The sequence below is a fragment of the Petaurus breviceps genome, unplaced genomic scaffold (assembly GCF_028583685.1).
Source record: "Petaurus breviceps papuanus isolate PSGF00001 unplaced genomic scaffold, PetGlider_PUasm1.0 129, whole genome shotgun sequence".
Taxonomy (NCBI): domain Eukaryota; kingdom Metazoa; phylum Chordata; class Mammalia; order Diprotodontia; family Petauridae; genus Petaurus; species Petaurus breviceps.
Genome location: NW_027185665.1, coordinates 4,196,913 through 4,211,405, shown reverse-complemented (window position 1 = coordinate 4,211,405; position 14,493 = coordinate 4,196,913). Strand labels below are relative to the sequence as shown.

General features: G+C 38.4%; 1 protein-coding gene across 18 annotated transcripts in view; it reads left to right on the top strand.

Moving 5' to 3' along the window:
• LOC138172956 (O-acyltransferase like protein-like) overlaps positions 1 to 14,493 on the top strand; it is a 90,329-nt gene that overhangs the window by 49,035 nt on the left and 26,801 nt on the right. For 7 of the 18 annotated variants that reach the window (XR_011171279.1, XR_011171278.1, XR_011171290.1 and 4 more), the window contains one exon: positions 9,786 to 9,887. The exons of 8 other annotated variants lie outside the window; for them this stretch is intronic. Coding sequence is in view for 4 of the 10 variants with exons in the window: in XM_069102821.1 (XP_068958922.1) it covers positions 9,786 to 9,887 (102 nt within the window). In the remaining 6 variants the exon portion in view is untranslated. Of the gene's footprint in view, positions 1 to 3,980; positions 4,161 to 4,501; positions 4,537 to 9,785; positions 9,888 to 14,493 lie in introns of all 18 variants that reach the window. 3 more of the 18 variants (XR_011171288.1, XR_011171293.1, XM_069102827.1) reach the window with 2 other exon arrangements.

The window sequence follows — 14,493 nt, the reverse complement described above, 5'->3', positions numbered from 1 at the left end:
ATTTACATAGTCCTTTAAGGTTTGCAAAGTATTTTGCAGACATTGATCCAAACTATGATCTGAAGAGTGTCACAGAATTTTGCTCTGTCCCCAAATATCTCCTTGCCTCTCCCTACAACCTGTCATATTATCTGAAACATCTGCACTAGAGATTAATTTCTCCAGGAATCCTATACTCATTCCCATAAAAGTTGGGTAAAATCCAAACCATTATCAGTCTTTAGCACAATAGCATGAATTAGGTCACTGGAAATTAGAAATCTAATTATGTTAAAGGGCTTCACTGATATGTACACAGGACAAGGAAATTTCAGTAGTGGGTTGAATAGTCTCCATAGTGTGAGGGTAAAGCTTGCAAGGTGAGCATTGGACATGGAAGGGCCCCATGAAGATACTTGGCATGGGCACTGAAATGGGAAGAGACACACAAAGGAGAGCTGGTAACCATGAAAGACAAACATCATTTTTCTGCTTCACCCTTTTGTCAAATATCCCTGAGGGTTAGTGAGTGCCCAGGCACTAACTATATAAATAATATAAACGTGTGTGGGAACTACCCATTTTGTGTAGAAATGTCTAATTCAGTACTAGCCTAATGGGAGAGGGCTTTCTGGAGAAGGTGGATTTTTTTTTTTTTTTGGAGGAGGGAAGGTAGGGCAATTGGGGTTGAATGACTTGCCCAAGGTCACACAGCTAGTTTTTTTGTGTTAAGTGTCTGAGGCCCGATTTTAACTCAGGTCCTCCTGACTCCAGGGCCAGTGCTCTATACACTGTGTCACCTAGCCGCCTCTAGAAGGTGGATTTTCAAATAGTTATTGAGCACTTTGCTGCACAGCTCATTTAGAATGGGCCTTGTGGCACCATTTAAAAGAAGAAATCAAGGAGAGGTTGAACTGAACTATTTGGGAGGAATAAAGCCTTTCTGAGGAGACAGACATGGCTCTAGGTGGGAGGGAAAGCAGGAGAGAGCAGAAGAAGATGTGGCCCTTGTTCCCTACAGGTGTATCAGTCTGGTGTTTGCTGCCTTGCCAGTAGCTGGCACTCTCTACATGGGCAGGAAATCGTGGTGAATTGCCATCTGCTGATTTACTTCTGGCCTCTTATGGGAGTTTTTCTTTGGCTGAGAGAGAAAGAGATGAATCAAGAAGAAATATGGGACGGACTGAATCTCAGAGTAGCTTGTCACTATCAGGAACCTGTGATAATATCTCCCGTAGAAGAAAAAGTGGGCATTTATATGACACCAAGGGGTGTGTTTGTGTGTGTGTGTGTGTGTGTGTGTGTGTGTGTGTGCGCGCACGCGCGCGCTCACACCAGTGTATGACAAGGATTCACTCAAGAAATCAAGCTAAAGACTATTCTTTCCCATGCAATCCTAGCCTCTTTTCATATATTCCAACACTGTTAGGCCTTTGAAAGGGTCATAGGATGTTTAAAGCCACCGTTTATGGAAGGTTATAAAGTACTTTACAAATATTATCTCATTTTATCCGCACAAGAGTCCTGGGAAGGAGGCGCTATTATTGTTCTTATTTTACAAATGAGGAAACTGAGACAGGGTAAGTAATTTGCCTAGAGTCACATGACCAATAAGTATCCAAGGCCAGATTTGAACTCAGGTCTTCCAAACTACAGTCCCGGCACTCTGTCTAGATTTAGGCCCCTGATCTACGTGTAGAAGGGACATCTGTTGCTCTGTCTTTTCACTTGTGACTTTCTGAGGCCCCATTTTTGGAGTTTTCTTGACAAAGATGCTAGACTGGTTTGCCATTTCCATCTCCAGCTCATTTCATAGATGAGGATACCAAAGCAAATAGGTTAAGTGACTTGCCCAGGGTCACATAGCTAATAAGTGTCTGAGGCCAGATTTGAACTCAGATCTTCTTGACTCTAGGCCTAGAGTTCTATCCACTGCACCACCAGTCTGGCCAGAAGGGACTTTAGAGATCATCTATTCCAGCCCCTTCATTTTTCTGATAAGGAAATGAAGTGACTGCCCCAAGGTTATGTGAGTATAGTAAATGTCAAACTGCCTTCTTGTTTTCCATTTTTCTATTTCTCTTTTAGAGGTAGCAAGGTGGTGCAGTGCACAGAGGACTGGGCCTGGGGTCAGAAAAACTCATCTTCCTGAGTTCAAATCTGGCCTCAGACACTTTCTAGTTGTGTGACCCTGGGCAAGTCACTTAGCTCTGTTTGCCTCAGTTTCCTCATCTGTCAAATGATCTGGATAAGGAAATGGTAAACCACTCCAGTATCTTTGCTGAGAAAACCCCAAATGGGGTCATGAAGAATCAGACGCAATAGAAAATGCCTGAACAACAACAAAATTTCTCTTTTATTCTGAGTTAAAGGGGATGGCTTTCTGAGTAGGGGAGAGGGAGGAACATATTTGGGAGTGAAGGTGATCTGAAGACAAAAGACATCAATACACATTTTAAAAAATATTTAAGAAAATTAACCTAAATCTCTTTCCTCATTCTGTATGGTTTCTCTAACTCACTATGGATCCAGAAGAAAAAACAAATTGATCAGGGCAGAGTGCAAATTGAGAAGTCCTTGCTCATGTCCAGCTGCCTTTGTTGTCTCTTCTCGATTCTGCCTGGAAAAAAAGGCTGAGTGAGAATGTCTAGCCAGAAACCAGGCAACAACACGAGACTATTAAAAATAATGAAGTGGTGAAGATAGTGTGTTTTGAAAATACTTTGCATACGTTATCTCATTTGATCCAGCAACCCAGTGGGGGTAGGTGTAGCAGCAAGCACCCCAAGCGTCCTCAGGGTTTGCAGCTACCACAGGTTCTTGGATCTGCTTTGTTAAAGGAAAGCAACTCAAAATGGGTTAACAAGCTTACTTTAATCAGTCAGACATATATCGTTTACCTTGTTCAGGAGAAAAGGTCAGCACCCTGAACCTCAAAGTATACAGGCATAATTATCAAGACAGAAACATCAAGTAGACAGATTTCCAAACTGTCCAACCATTACATCCATACCCAGTCAACATCTGGGTTTCCACATTCTGGGTTTTTCAAAGCCGGGGGACTCTCAACAACGGCTTCCCAGAATTCAGATCAAATCACAGAACACTTCTCAAAGTGAGTCCCAAAACAAAGCTACACATCAGGGCTTATATAGCCTTCTCCTGGCTCAGAGAATGTAACAACCTCATGGACTCACTGGCCAATCAAGGAGTATCTACTGAAAAACAAGCCTCCCCCACCCCAGGCTTCAGGTGCACATTAGCCTAGGGGCAGGGAAGATCTTTAAAATTTACATTCTTATTACAGTAGGTAATGCAAGTATTATTATCTCTATTTGACAATAAAGATTTGGAAACTGAGGCTCAAAGAGGTTAATATTTGAGGCCAGAACACAAAAGTTCTAGTAAAATCAATTCCATGTTCATCAAATAAAATTTTATTTGATTTGAAAAGCTTAGTGCTTTTAAAAGTTTGGCCAGATCCTTATAATAAGTTATTTCCTGGAAACAAATCAGGAACCTTTAGGGATGCTATCATTGTCTGAAGTCTTTAGAATTCTCACCAGTAGTAAGCTAGCAAAGTATCAGGAGAAAGGTGTTCAGTATATAATGAAAACTCAAAATGTATATTTGTTGGACATAAGTGCTTTGAGGACAGTTACTGTTTACATTTTTTTATTCTCTAAAATTGATGCTTAATGAATGTTTGTTGAAGTAAATGAAATGAATTAATGATTAAGGGAAATTAAATGAAATAGACAAAAAACCCTGAAGAAAAGTAACTTAGTTCCCCCCCCCCCAATATATAAAGAATGTTTAAAAAGCTATATAGGGGATCTCCACATCAATGAAATGATAAGACCTGTCCTCAAACTTTGACTAACACCAGAAATGTTCCTGGTGTGTGTACTATACTGAGAAAAGCACTAGAGAGGTCATCTGGGGTGAAAACATGATCTGTCTTGGTCAGACTTCCTCATGAAGCCATTTCTGTTGTTTAGCCTTCTTAGGAATCTTGGACCGAGCTCTGAAATGTTTTTCCTGGCAGAAGAACATACATGCTGTCTGGACTCAGAAGCTCCCTGAAGGAGCTTGCTCTACACTAAATGGCATCCAAGTCTTGAGTATTTTATGGGTCATTTCTGGACACACAAGTCAGATGACCTCCTGGCAGTCTCTGGGTATGGAGAGTTAATGTATACTGCTATTCAACATAGTCACAGATGCAGTTTGGTCACTATTGCATTTTATTATTGAAAGTTGAGCAGAGGGACTTTTACAAGTAATTTTGCTATTCAGTCAGTGGTCTTAACATCTGCCCTAAGCATCTGCCTTCTTTTTCTGACCCCCCCTGCCAATACTGCCTGGGTACTTCGTTGTCTAAACCAGTGATGTCAAAATCAAAGAGAACCACATTCCTATGGGCCACACATTGACTTGAAAACCCACAAATTAATATTATTTATGTTATATTGTATTTTGTTTATTAAACCTTTCCTGATTACATTTTAATCTTATTCAGGCTGGGAGTTTTGTGGCTACTTGTGGACAGTGGTGGTAAGTAGACATTTCCAGAACTACCATAAACTTCTATAAACTATCCATGGGCATTGCTAGTAAGGCCAATGATTAGCACAATTTAAAAGTAACTCAATTTTCCTTAATGATAAGTAGAATTCTTTATTTCAATCAGCTAGTCATAAATATTAACTAATGTTACTTCAATGATTCAAAAGATCCATTGGTGAAGTCAACATTCTTTCCGTGACTTAGTATACAGTCTTCATTAATTACTGTGGCCAAAAATATTTGTCACTGGATAGCCAACGTTCAGGGGATAAGCTTCTCCAAACTTAGTTTGACCAGTGAGTCCTGAGATTATAGGCATGTGGCCTCTTTCGGGATCAGTACTTAAAATCTGTTTAGCTTGATGGGACTTGCCTGTGTTCGTGCTTCGCTGGCATAGTTATCGAGAGCCTAAGGAGTAGAATTTATATCGGAGTACAATTTTCATAGGAAATCATGTTTGAAAAATTACATTTGCAAGGATGATGTACAATTTTGAGCCCCAAAGAAAGAAATTTGAATCCCTAGATAAAGTAAGGTACTTCATTTTGTAATTTGCAACTCGTATCAGTCATTCCTTCTGTGGCCCTATTTTGCCTTTAAAATGGTGGGACTGAAGTGAATAATATCGGATATCCCTTTGAGATCTAATATCTAATATCCCTAGAGAACTTGACCTATGTCTTAATGGGTAAATTAGGAAGTTATATGAGGCACACAGATAACGTGTGAAGCCAGGAGAAAAAGCCAGTAAGTGACCTGTCAAGATTTGAATCCCAGACTTCTGATTCTAAGCCTAATACATTGTCCACCATGGCATGCTGCCTCGGGGAACTCAGGAGTACTTAAACAACCTTCGAACATGAGAGAAGCTCATTATCTTTGCCCATTTCAGGCACACCACAAAACATTAGGTGACTTCCTTTCCATTAAAACAGGGTCAGTAATATTTAGGTTCCAATGGAACAAGGTAATAGGCAATTCATAAACATGAAAAAAAAACAGCAAAAAAGAAATACTTGCAGACATTTTTAACCTCAATAGTAATGAAAGAAATTCACTTTAAAACAGGTGTGAAGAATCACCCAGTCATGCAACTTTTTATAGGGAACACTATGGGGGAACAGGCACATTGCTGGCTGTCGTTGATGGTGGCAATGCAAATTGGTACCAACTTTGTGGAAAACAATTTGGCAATAAGCAGAAAGAGCCATAAAATTGGCTTTCGAACAAGTTACGAAAATCAAAATTATAAAAAACCGAACAGCAGTAACATGGACTGTCAGGAAGAAGCAGCCGGCTTCCGTGACAAAATGCTGGCCAAGCTGGTCCAATACCATCTGGCTGGCAACCTTCCTTGTGACCCTTTGACTAAAAAATTCTACCCCTGAGAACATATTCCAGAGAAATGATTTGAAGCAAAAAAAAAAAAAGAGACCAATTTGTGCAAAGATAGTCATGGTTGTACTAGTTACAATGGTAAAAAAAAAAACTGGAAGCAACCCAGATATCCAAAAAAAATTTTAATAAAGACTATATCACCATTAAGAAGGGAAAATATGTTTTAGTGTTTTATTTTTCCCCAATTCCATATGAAAATAATTTTTAACATTTGTTTTTAAAACTTTGAGTTCCAAATTCTCTCCCATCTCCATTCACACCTGCCATTGAGAAGGCAAGCAATTTGATACAAGTTATACATGTAGGTAGTTTTGCAAAACATTTCCATAATAGTCATATAGTTCGGAAAGAAAACATAGATTCCCCCCCAAAAAAAAACCTCAAGAAAAATAAAATTTAAAAAGTATGCTTCAATCTGTATTCAGGCACTATCATTTCTTTCTTTGGGGATGGATAGCATTTTTCATCATAAGTCCTTCAGAGCTGTCTTGAATCATTGTATTGCTGAGAATAGTAAGTCATTCACAGCTGATCATCTGACAATATTGCTGTTACTTTGTGCACAGTACATTTAACTTTGCATCAGCTCATGCAAATCTCTCCAGGCTTTTCTGAGAGTATTCCACTCATCATCTACCATAACACAAAAGTGTTCCATCACAATCACATACCACAACTTGTTTAGCCATTCCTCAATTGATAGGCATCAAAAGGGGAAAATATATAGAAATATAGGAAAGTCTACAGAAAAATAATGCAGTTAAAAGAATAGAATTTAGTGCCTTCTTTTAACACCAATCCTGTTAAAAAACAAGTATCATAAGAGATGGAAGAGGTTAGTGTTAATTATTATTATTATTTTTTAAAAGCAATGGGGGTTAAGCAACTTGCTGAACTTTACACAGCCAGTTATTTCTGGGTGTGGTGCTAAGTATCAGAGCCCCAGATAGTGTCAATTATTAATAAATTGCCATGGATGCTTAAGTGTATGTTGATCTTTTATTGTAAAATTGACTAAATTAAGAAAAAATTAGGCTTACTTGTGCTTTTATGCTCATTATAGACAATGTGCTTGAACGGAAAACCAGAGTGCTCAAAAATCCCTTCTACCTATTTTCTCGAAGTGGTCCTTTCTACCTTGGGGTTGATGCATTTTTCTTAATCAGATAAATAGTGCCAAACTTTTTTTTTCAAATTCCTTCTTTTCCCTCTTCCAGGTACCCCCTCCCCAATTATCTTCTCAATAAGAAAAGCTGCATGGTACAAATTTAATTTTAGTTAACTTTTTTTTTCTCCCCATTTCTATTCACTGCTTTAAAGCCACAAACATTCTTTTCTTATTTTGAAATTTTATTTTTTTCCAATTAACAAAAATTCACCTTCTATTTCTGCCTGGGACTTCCTCCCTAACTGAAAAAGAAAGAAAAACAAAGCCCTCATAACAAATATACATAAACAAAACAAATTCCCCCATTGTCCATATTAAAAAAATGTCTCCTGCTCCCTGAGTTCATCCATTCTCTATTTGGAAGTAGAAAGTATGTTTCATCATTAGTGCTTAGGAATCATTTTGTAGTTGGTCACTGCATTGATCAGAATTCTTAAATCTTTCAAAGCTGTTTGTCTTGTGCATGTTTTCCTCCTGGTTCTACTCACTCCAACATACATCAACTCATACAAATCTTTCTAGGTTTTTCTGAGACCATCCCTTTTGTCATTTCTCATACCACAATGATAGCCTCTCACATTCATATACCACATTTTGTTCAGTCACTCCTTTATCAATAGGCAAGCTTCCTTAGTTTTAGTCATTTGCTGCCTCAAAAGAGGTACACCCATGGGTATTTAGCAGGAGTGTGCTGGTAAAAGCTGAACAACTAGCTGTCTGAAAACAAATGTACACACTATATACTCTTAAGTTATTCTGTATTATTAACATGTTCTCCTTCACTGTCTTGAGTCTAGAAGATCAACAAAATAACAAATCAAGCCCAAATTTGCAGCATTTGCCAGTTTCCCAAGTGTAAATGCCGATGCTGAAAATTCAACAGTGGGCTCTTGAGAGGCCCAAGAGCCAGCTTGAGTCTACCTGCCTCAACCTCTGTCTTTGATCTGTACAAACATTACTTTCTTCAGTGCTATGCAATACTTATGCATTAAGTGAGCTTGGCAACCACCCTAAAACTTCCTTTTGAACAAAGATGATTTCTACTCATTAACTTACGATTGAGGTAAGTAACTTTCTCAGGTTAGATAATAAGAGCTTGTACAATGATAATAACAGCTCCCATTTACGGACACAAAAACTTTCATAAATGTTATCTCATTAGAATCTCCCAACAGCCCTGAGAAGTAGGTAATGCAGATATGATTACCGCAAGTTATAGAAGAGAAAATTGAGTGACTGAAACTTGTTCACGGTCACCTACTGATTACACATCAGAGCTAGGGCACAAACCCAGGGCTTAGGGCAACTGGTCAAGGTTCTTTCCACCATGCCATGCTCCTTTCTGTCATCTTTGTAGACCTTTGTTTGCCCTTTTGGAGGAGGAAGGCTCAGTTTCACAGGTTTATCTTCTGATTGTTTATGTTTTTCTGATTCCATTTTCTTGTGTTTGATTCTCTCTGTAGTTTGTACCCTCAAACTTGTGAAAACAATCTCACACACACACACACACACACACACACACACACACTCTCTCTCTCTCTCACCAGCGCTGATAGAAGTATTTAAATTTCCACCGCAGGTCTAAGGATCTCTTGAGTTTAATGATTCATTCTACTTTGAAATGAAGAGGGAGGTGAAATTGGAACTGGTTCTTCTACTTCTGATTTTGGCTGCATCTCCTTCAGACCACATGACTAGTTTCTAGTATGAATCATCCTACCTGCTGCATTTCACAGGAAAATACAGTAGGAACAGAATGAAAGACTGCCTTAGAAATCTTACCCTATAGGTGACACTTTCATCCTCTCTCTGTGGGATGAGACATATTGGATCCTTACTCAAACAATCAAGAGGGACTTTCAGCGTTTTTTCAATTTTGTTCACCTCTTTATGACCCCATTTTGGGAGTTTTCTTGGCAAAGGTACTAGAGTGGTTTGCCATTTCCCTCTCCAGGTCATCTTACAGATGAGGAAACAGACCAACAGGGTTAAGTGACTTATCCACAACAGCTACGAAGTGTCTAATGCCAGATTTAAATTTAGGTCTTCCTGATTCCAGGTCCAGCACACTATCCACTGTGCCACCTAGCTGCGCATCAGTAAGGACTACTGGGTAGGAATATTAGACTTGGGAGTCAGGAGATTGGGATTCTTTCCTTTCATCTGTGAATTATTATCAGACCTTCTTATTCTCTCACTGCCTTGGGAAACAATTTAAGACTATGTTATAGATGAATTTTTGATATATATATATATATATATATTAATGGAGGGAGTTTCCACAATGAATGTTCCCATTCATGATGAAATCATAGATCTGAACCCTCTCTTCCACCTAAAAGAAAAAAAAAGAGCTGACCTTAAAAAGCAAAACCTCAGTTTCTCTATTTGTAAAATGTAGCTAATGAACTTTGTCACCAAATCATTTTGGGTTAAACATTTTAGTCATGGTATCTTGTTCATGTTACTTCAATTTCCCAAATATCAAGTTTCCCCATCTATAAAAAGGGGGTGATAGCTCAATCTTGACAATTGTTGAGATCAATTGGGATCATGTATTGCAAGAACTTCGAAAGCTATATGGTGCAATATTAAAGAGTTGTCTCTTTTTGTAAATAGCATTTTTAATAAGTAAATCTCATTTTATTATTGAATTATCATTCTCTTTCAGTGGCTGTTTAAGCACAAGGTCATTTTTAAAGCTGTACGGGAATTCAGAAAAAGGAATAACCCCCAAAGTCATGCTGAGATACCTTTTCAGTCGACTTGCAAGGCATGTTTATTTGCATATTTCCATTTTATCATTGTTCTGTAATAATAGAGGACTGATTTGTTTTTATATGCAGTAGGAATCATGTTTCTCTGGGCCTTGTACCTATCTGTTGAATGCATAAAAAAGTTTCATTCACTGGAAGGCTTCTCAATGAAAAGGAAAGCCTTTTCTTTCCTTGTAACTTGGTTCTTGATGTTGAATATGGGTCAAGGGCAGGTACAATAATTTTATAAGAATTTACACAAAAGGACTCACAAGCTGCCAAAGAGGTCCTGCCTCCTCTCCCCAGTCTTCCCGCCCTGTCTTCTCCTCTTACCATAGAGTCTCTTTATCTTAGGCTCTAAGTGTAGAAGCTATTTATTGACCTGGGCACCTGGTCACATGGATTGGCATGGGAACTTTGATTTTGTTTCCATTTCAGGTAAGTTTTCTCCTTCTTAGGTAGTCTGGTAACTCCCTGCTCCCAGGTTCATCATAGGATATGAACAGGCAGTTTTCAGATGAATAAATGAAAGCAATCTATAGTCATGAAAAAAATGCTCTGAATCACTTTGCTCAAAGGGCTATAAAACTGGGCATACCCTTTGACCCAGAAATATTCCTTCTAGGTCTTTATACCAAGGAGATCATAAAAATGGAAAAAGGACCCACATGCACAAAAATATTTATAGCGGTTCTTGGATAACCTATCTCCTGAGCTCATTGTAGCTCAGAACTCCAGAGTTTGAGATCCAGTAGTCTCAACCTTGCCAGTAGCAGGGACCTCAGGGATTGTACCACTATACCTTGCAGATATCTCAATTGTTTCAAGCTGTGTTCCAGTCGCCAAATTTTCAGACAACAAAGAATTGGAATTGTGCTTTCAAATTAATTGTAATAGGAGTTGTCCTTTATGCTTTACATCTGCTGGGGTTAAGGTGTCAGCATGTTATGGTAGAAGGTGCATGACTTTAAGTCAGAATATCTGGATTTGAATTCTAGCCCTGCCATTTATTCCCTGTCTGAACTTGGGACAAATAATTTCACCTCCCTGGGCCTTAGTGGTTTCTGTTTTTACAAAGGAGTTAATACATTTGAACTCCTTCCTCCCCATGGTCTTTTGATGTAGGTAGTCTATATTTTATTATCCCCATTTTACAAGTGAGGAAATAGACTCAAAGAAAGAGAGTGACTTGTCTGAGGTCACATAGCTAGGAAGTGGCAGAACAGGGGCAGGAACAGACCTTTGACCCTAAATCCAGCATTTTTGCTGTTACACCTGTGGGTTCTCAAATCATCACCTCAGTAATCCAGGCCATGGGAAGGAGCCAGGACCAGGTAGGAGAAGAGGGATGGTGACCTGCTCACCTCTCTGTCCAAACCCAACCAAACAGAAAACCTTGTGTGGAGGACCAAATGGATCGTTAGTGAATTACAGTGGCACTGTCTGGGATCTCTTGCCAGGTTGCAGCCTCTCCATGTGTACTCAGTATGTTTGCTGGTTGGATTGTATTCCCCCATTACCTGGGGATCTCTCCGGGAGATTCCCGTATACCATCTGGATAACTTCTGAACAACTTCATCTCCGTACAGAATCCCCTAAGTCTTCACTCGTGGAGTTGACGGTCTTTTAAAAGTGATGGGCCAAAGTTCTGATCCTCTTTCTTTCTTGCTTGTTTAGAGGAGGGCTGATGCTGAACTCTGGGCAATATCTTAGCAGTTCGAGGGCTAAATCGCCAGCTTCTAATTCTATCACCAATGGAGGAGAGAGGATTATAGTCAGGGATGTGCTACAAAATGTTTAACATGGGAGCTTCCCTGGGGAGGAAAGAAATACATATAAATACATACACATATGTGTGTATACACACTTTTAAATTTTATCTGCATTATTAATAGTTTGTTAAGTCTAGATGAGCAATAGAATAGCAAATCGAGCCCTGACTTGTAGCAGTTTGTTGATTTTTGAGATACAAACGCTCACTCTAAAAAATTTAACAATGGCTTACAGGGCAGTGAAGAGTTGACTCCAGCACACCTCTGTGAATGGTGCTAACTTATTTTATTTTGTTTTTTTTGCTTACATTTTAATTACTTATTTATTATTTTAGTCCACCACCCCTCCTCCTGCAATTACTTAAAGAATAATCTTTAGCATTTATTTTTTTTCTCCTAATTTTTAAATTAATTTGTTTGTTTCATTTTAGTTTACAGAATTCAATTCCACAATTCCTTGAGTTTCACATTTTGTCCCCCTCCCTCCACTCCCCCCCCCCCATGGCGGCTTATAGTCAAGTATAGGATCTGTAAATACTTCCACATTATACATTGGTCAGGTAATAAGGACGGATTGTACCAGCTTGAATGAAAACTGGTAAAGAGGACATAAAACCAAACAAGAAAAGGAAAAAGATCAGGTATTTTGCTTCCACCTGGATATAAACTTAGTTCTTTCTAGTTCTTTCTCTGGATGCACATTTTTCTCTCCATCATGCGTCTTTTGGGATTGACTTATATCACTGCATTGCTGAGAAGAGTCCAATCTATCAAAGCTGGTCATCACACATGCGTTGTGTCTGTAATTGTGTACAAATTTCTCCTGGTTCTACTCTTCTCACTCAGCATCAGTTCTTTTAAGCCTCTCCAGGTAAATATGAAGACCATCTGCTCCTCATTTCTTATAGCACAATAGTATTGCATAACATGCATATACCACAACTTGTTCAGCCATTCCCCAATTGATGGGCACCCCCTTAATTTCCAATTCTTTGCCACCACAAAAAGAGCTGCTATAAACATTTTTGTACATATGGGTCTTTCTCCCATTTCTATGATCTCTTTGGGATATAATCCTAGGAGTGGTATTGCTGGATCAAAGGGTATGAAAGTATTTATAGCCCTTTGGGCATAATTCCAGATTGCTCTCCAGAAAGGCTGGATCAGTTCACAACTCCACCAACAATGCATTAGTGTTCCAGTTTGCCCACATCCTCTCCAGCATTTGTCATTTTCCTGTTTTGTCATCTTAGCCAATCTGACTGGTGAGATGTGGTACCTCAGAGTTGTTTTGATTTGCCTTTTTCTAATCAATAGTGAATTAGAGCATTTCTTCATGTGCTTATAGATAGCTTTAATTTCTTTCTCTGAAAACTGCCTGTTCATATCCTTTGACCATTTATCAATTGGGGAATGACTTATATTCTTATAGATTTGACTCAATTCTCTGTATATTTTAGAAATGAGTCTTTTGTCAGAGACATAGGTTGTAAAGATTCTTTCCCAATTTCCCATCTCCCTCTTAATCTTGGTTACATTGGCTTTGTTTGTACAGAAACTTTTCGATTTCATGTAGTCAAAATTATCCACTTTAGCTTTTATAATGTTCTCTAATTCTTGTTTAGTCATAAAGTCTTTCCCTCTCCACAAGTCTGATAGGTAAACTATTCCTTGTTTTAGGAGACTGCTTACAGTATCAACATTTATACCTAGATCATGCACCCATTTAGACTTGATTTTGGTATATGGTGTTAGATAATGGTCTATGCCCAGTTTCTGCCATACTATATTCCAGTTTTCCCAGCAGTTTTTGTCAAATAGTGAGTTCTTATCCCCAAAACCAGGGTCTGGAGGTTTATCAAACAATACATTACTATAGTCATTGACTTCTGAATCTTGTGTGCCTATTCTATTCCATTGATCCACTGCTCTATTCCTCGGCCAGTACCAAGTAGTTTTGATGACTGCTGCTTTATAATACAGATTGAAATATGGTACAGCTAGTCTACCTTCCCTAGCATTTCTTTTCATTAATTCCCTTGATATTCTGGACTGTTTATTCTTCCAAATGAATTTTGTTACTATTTTTTCTAGCTCTATAAAGTAGTTTTTTGGTAAATTAATTGGTATGGCACTAAATATATAATTTAATTTAGGTAAAATTGTCATTTTTATTATATTAGCTCGACCCAGCCGTGAGCAATTGATATTTTTTCAATTAGTTAGATCTGACTTTATTTGTGTGAAAAGTGTTTTGTAGTTTTGATCATACAGGTCCTGGGTTTGTTTTGCCAGGTAGATTCCCAAATATTTTATAATGTCTACAGTAACTTTAAATGGGATTTCTCTTTCTATTTCTTGCCGTTGAATTTCATTGGAAATATATAGGAATGCCGAGGATTTATGTGGGTTTATTTTATATCCTGCAACTTTACCAAATTTATTTATTGTCTCAAGCAGTTTTTAACTTGATTCTCTAGGATTTATTTTTCAAAATCCTGAATTCCAAATCCTCTCTCTCCTTCTTCTGCCCTGATTGAGAAGGCAAGCAATTTGGCACCGGCACGTGTGTGCAGTCATGTAAAACATTTTCATGTCAGTCATGCTGCAAAAGATAACACAGACCCTCTCCCCACCTGTGATAGTAATGGCAATTAAAGATTCCCCTGTATTGGCTGGAGTAATAGATTCTAATTATCAAGGAGAAATTGTTGTAACATTCCAGAATTTAAGTGAAAGGCCCATACAGATTCACAAGAATGATAGGATAGTTCAAGTGATTATTGTTCCTTGTAAAACAATGTCACTTGTAAAAACTGACCCTCCTTCCAAAATAACTGTCACAGGAACT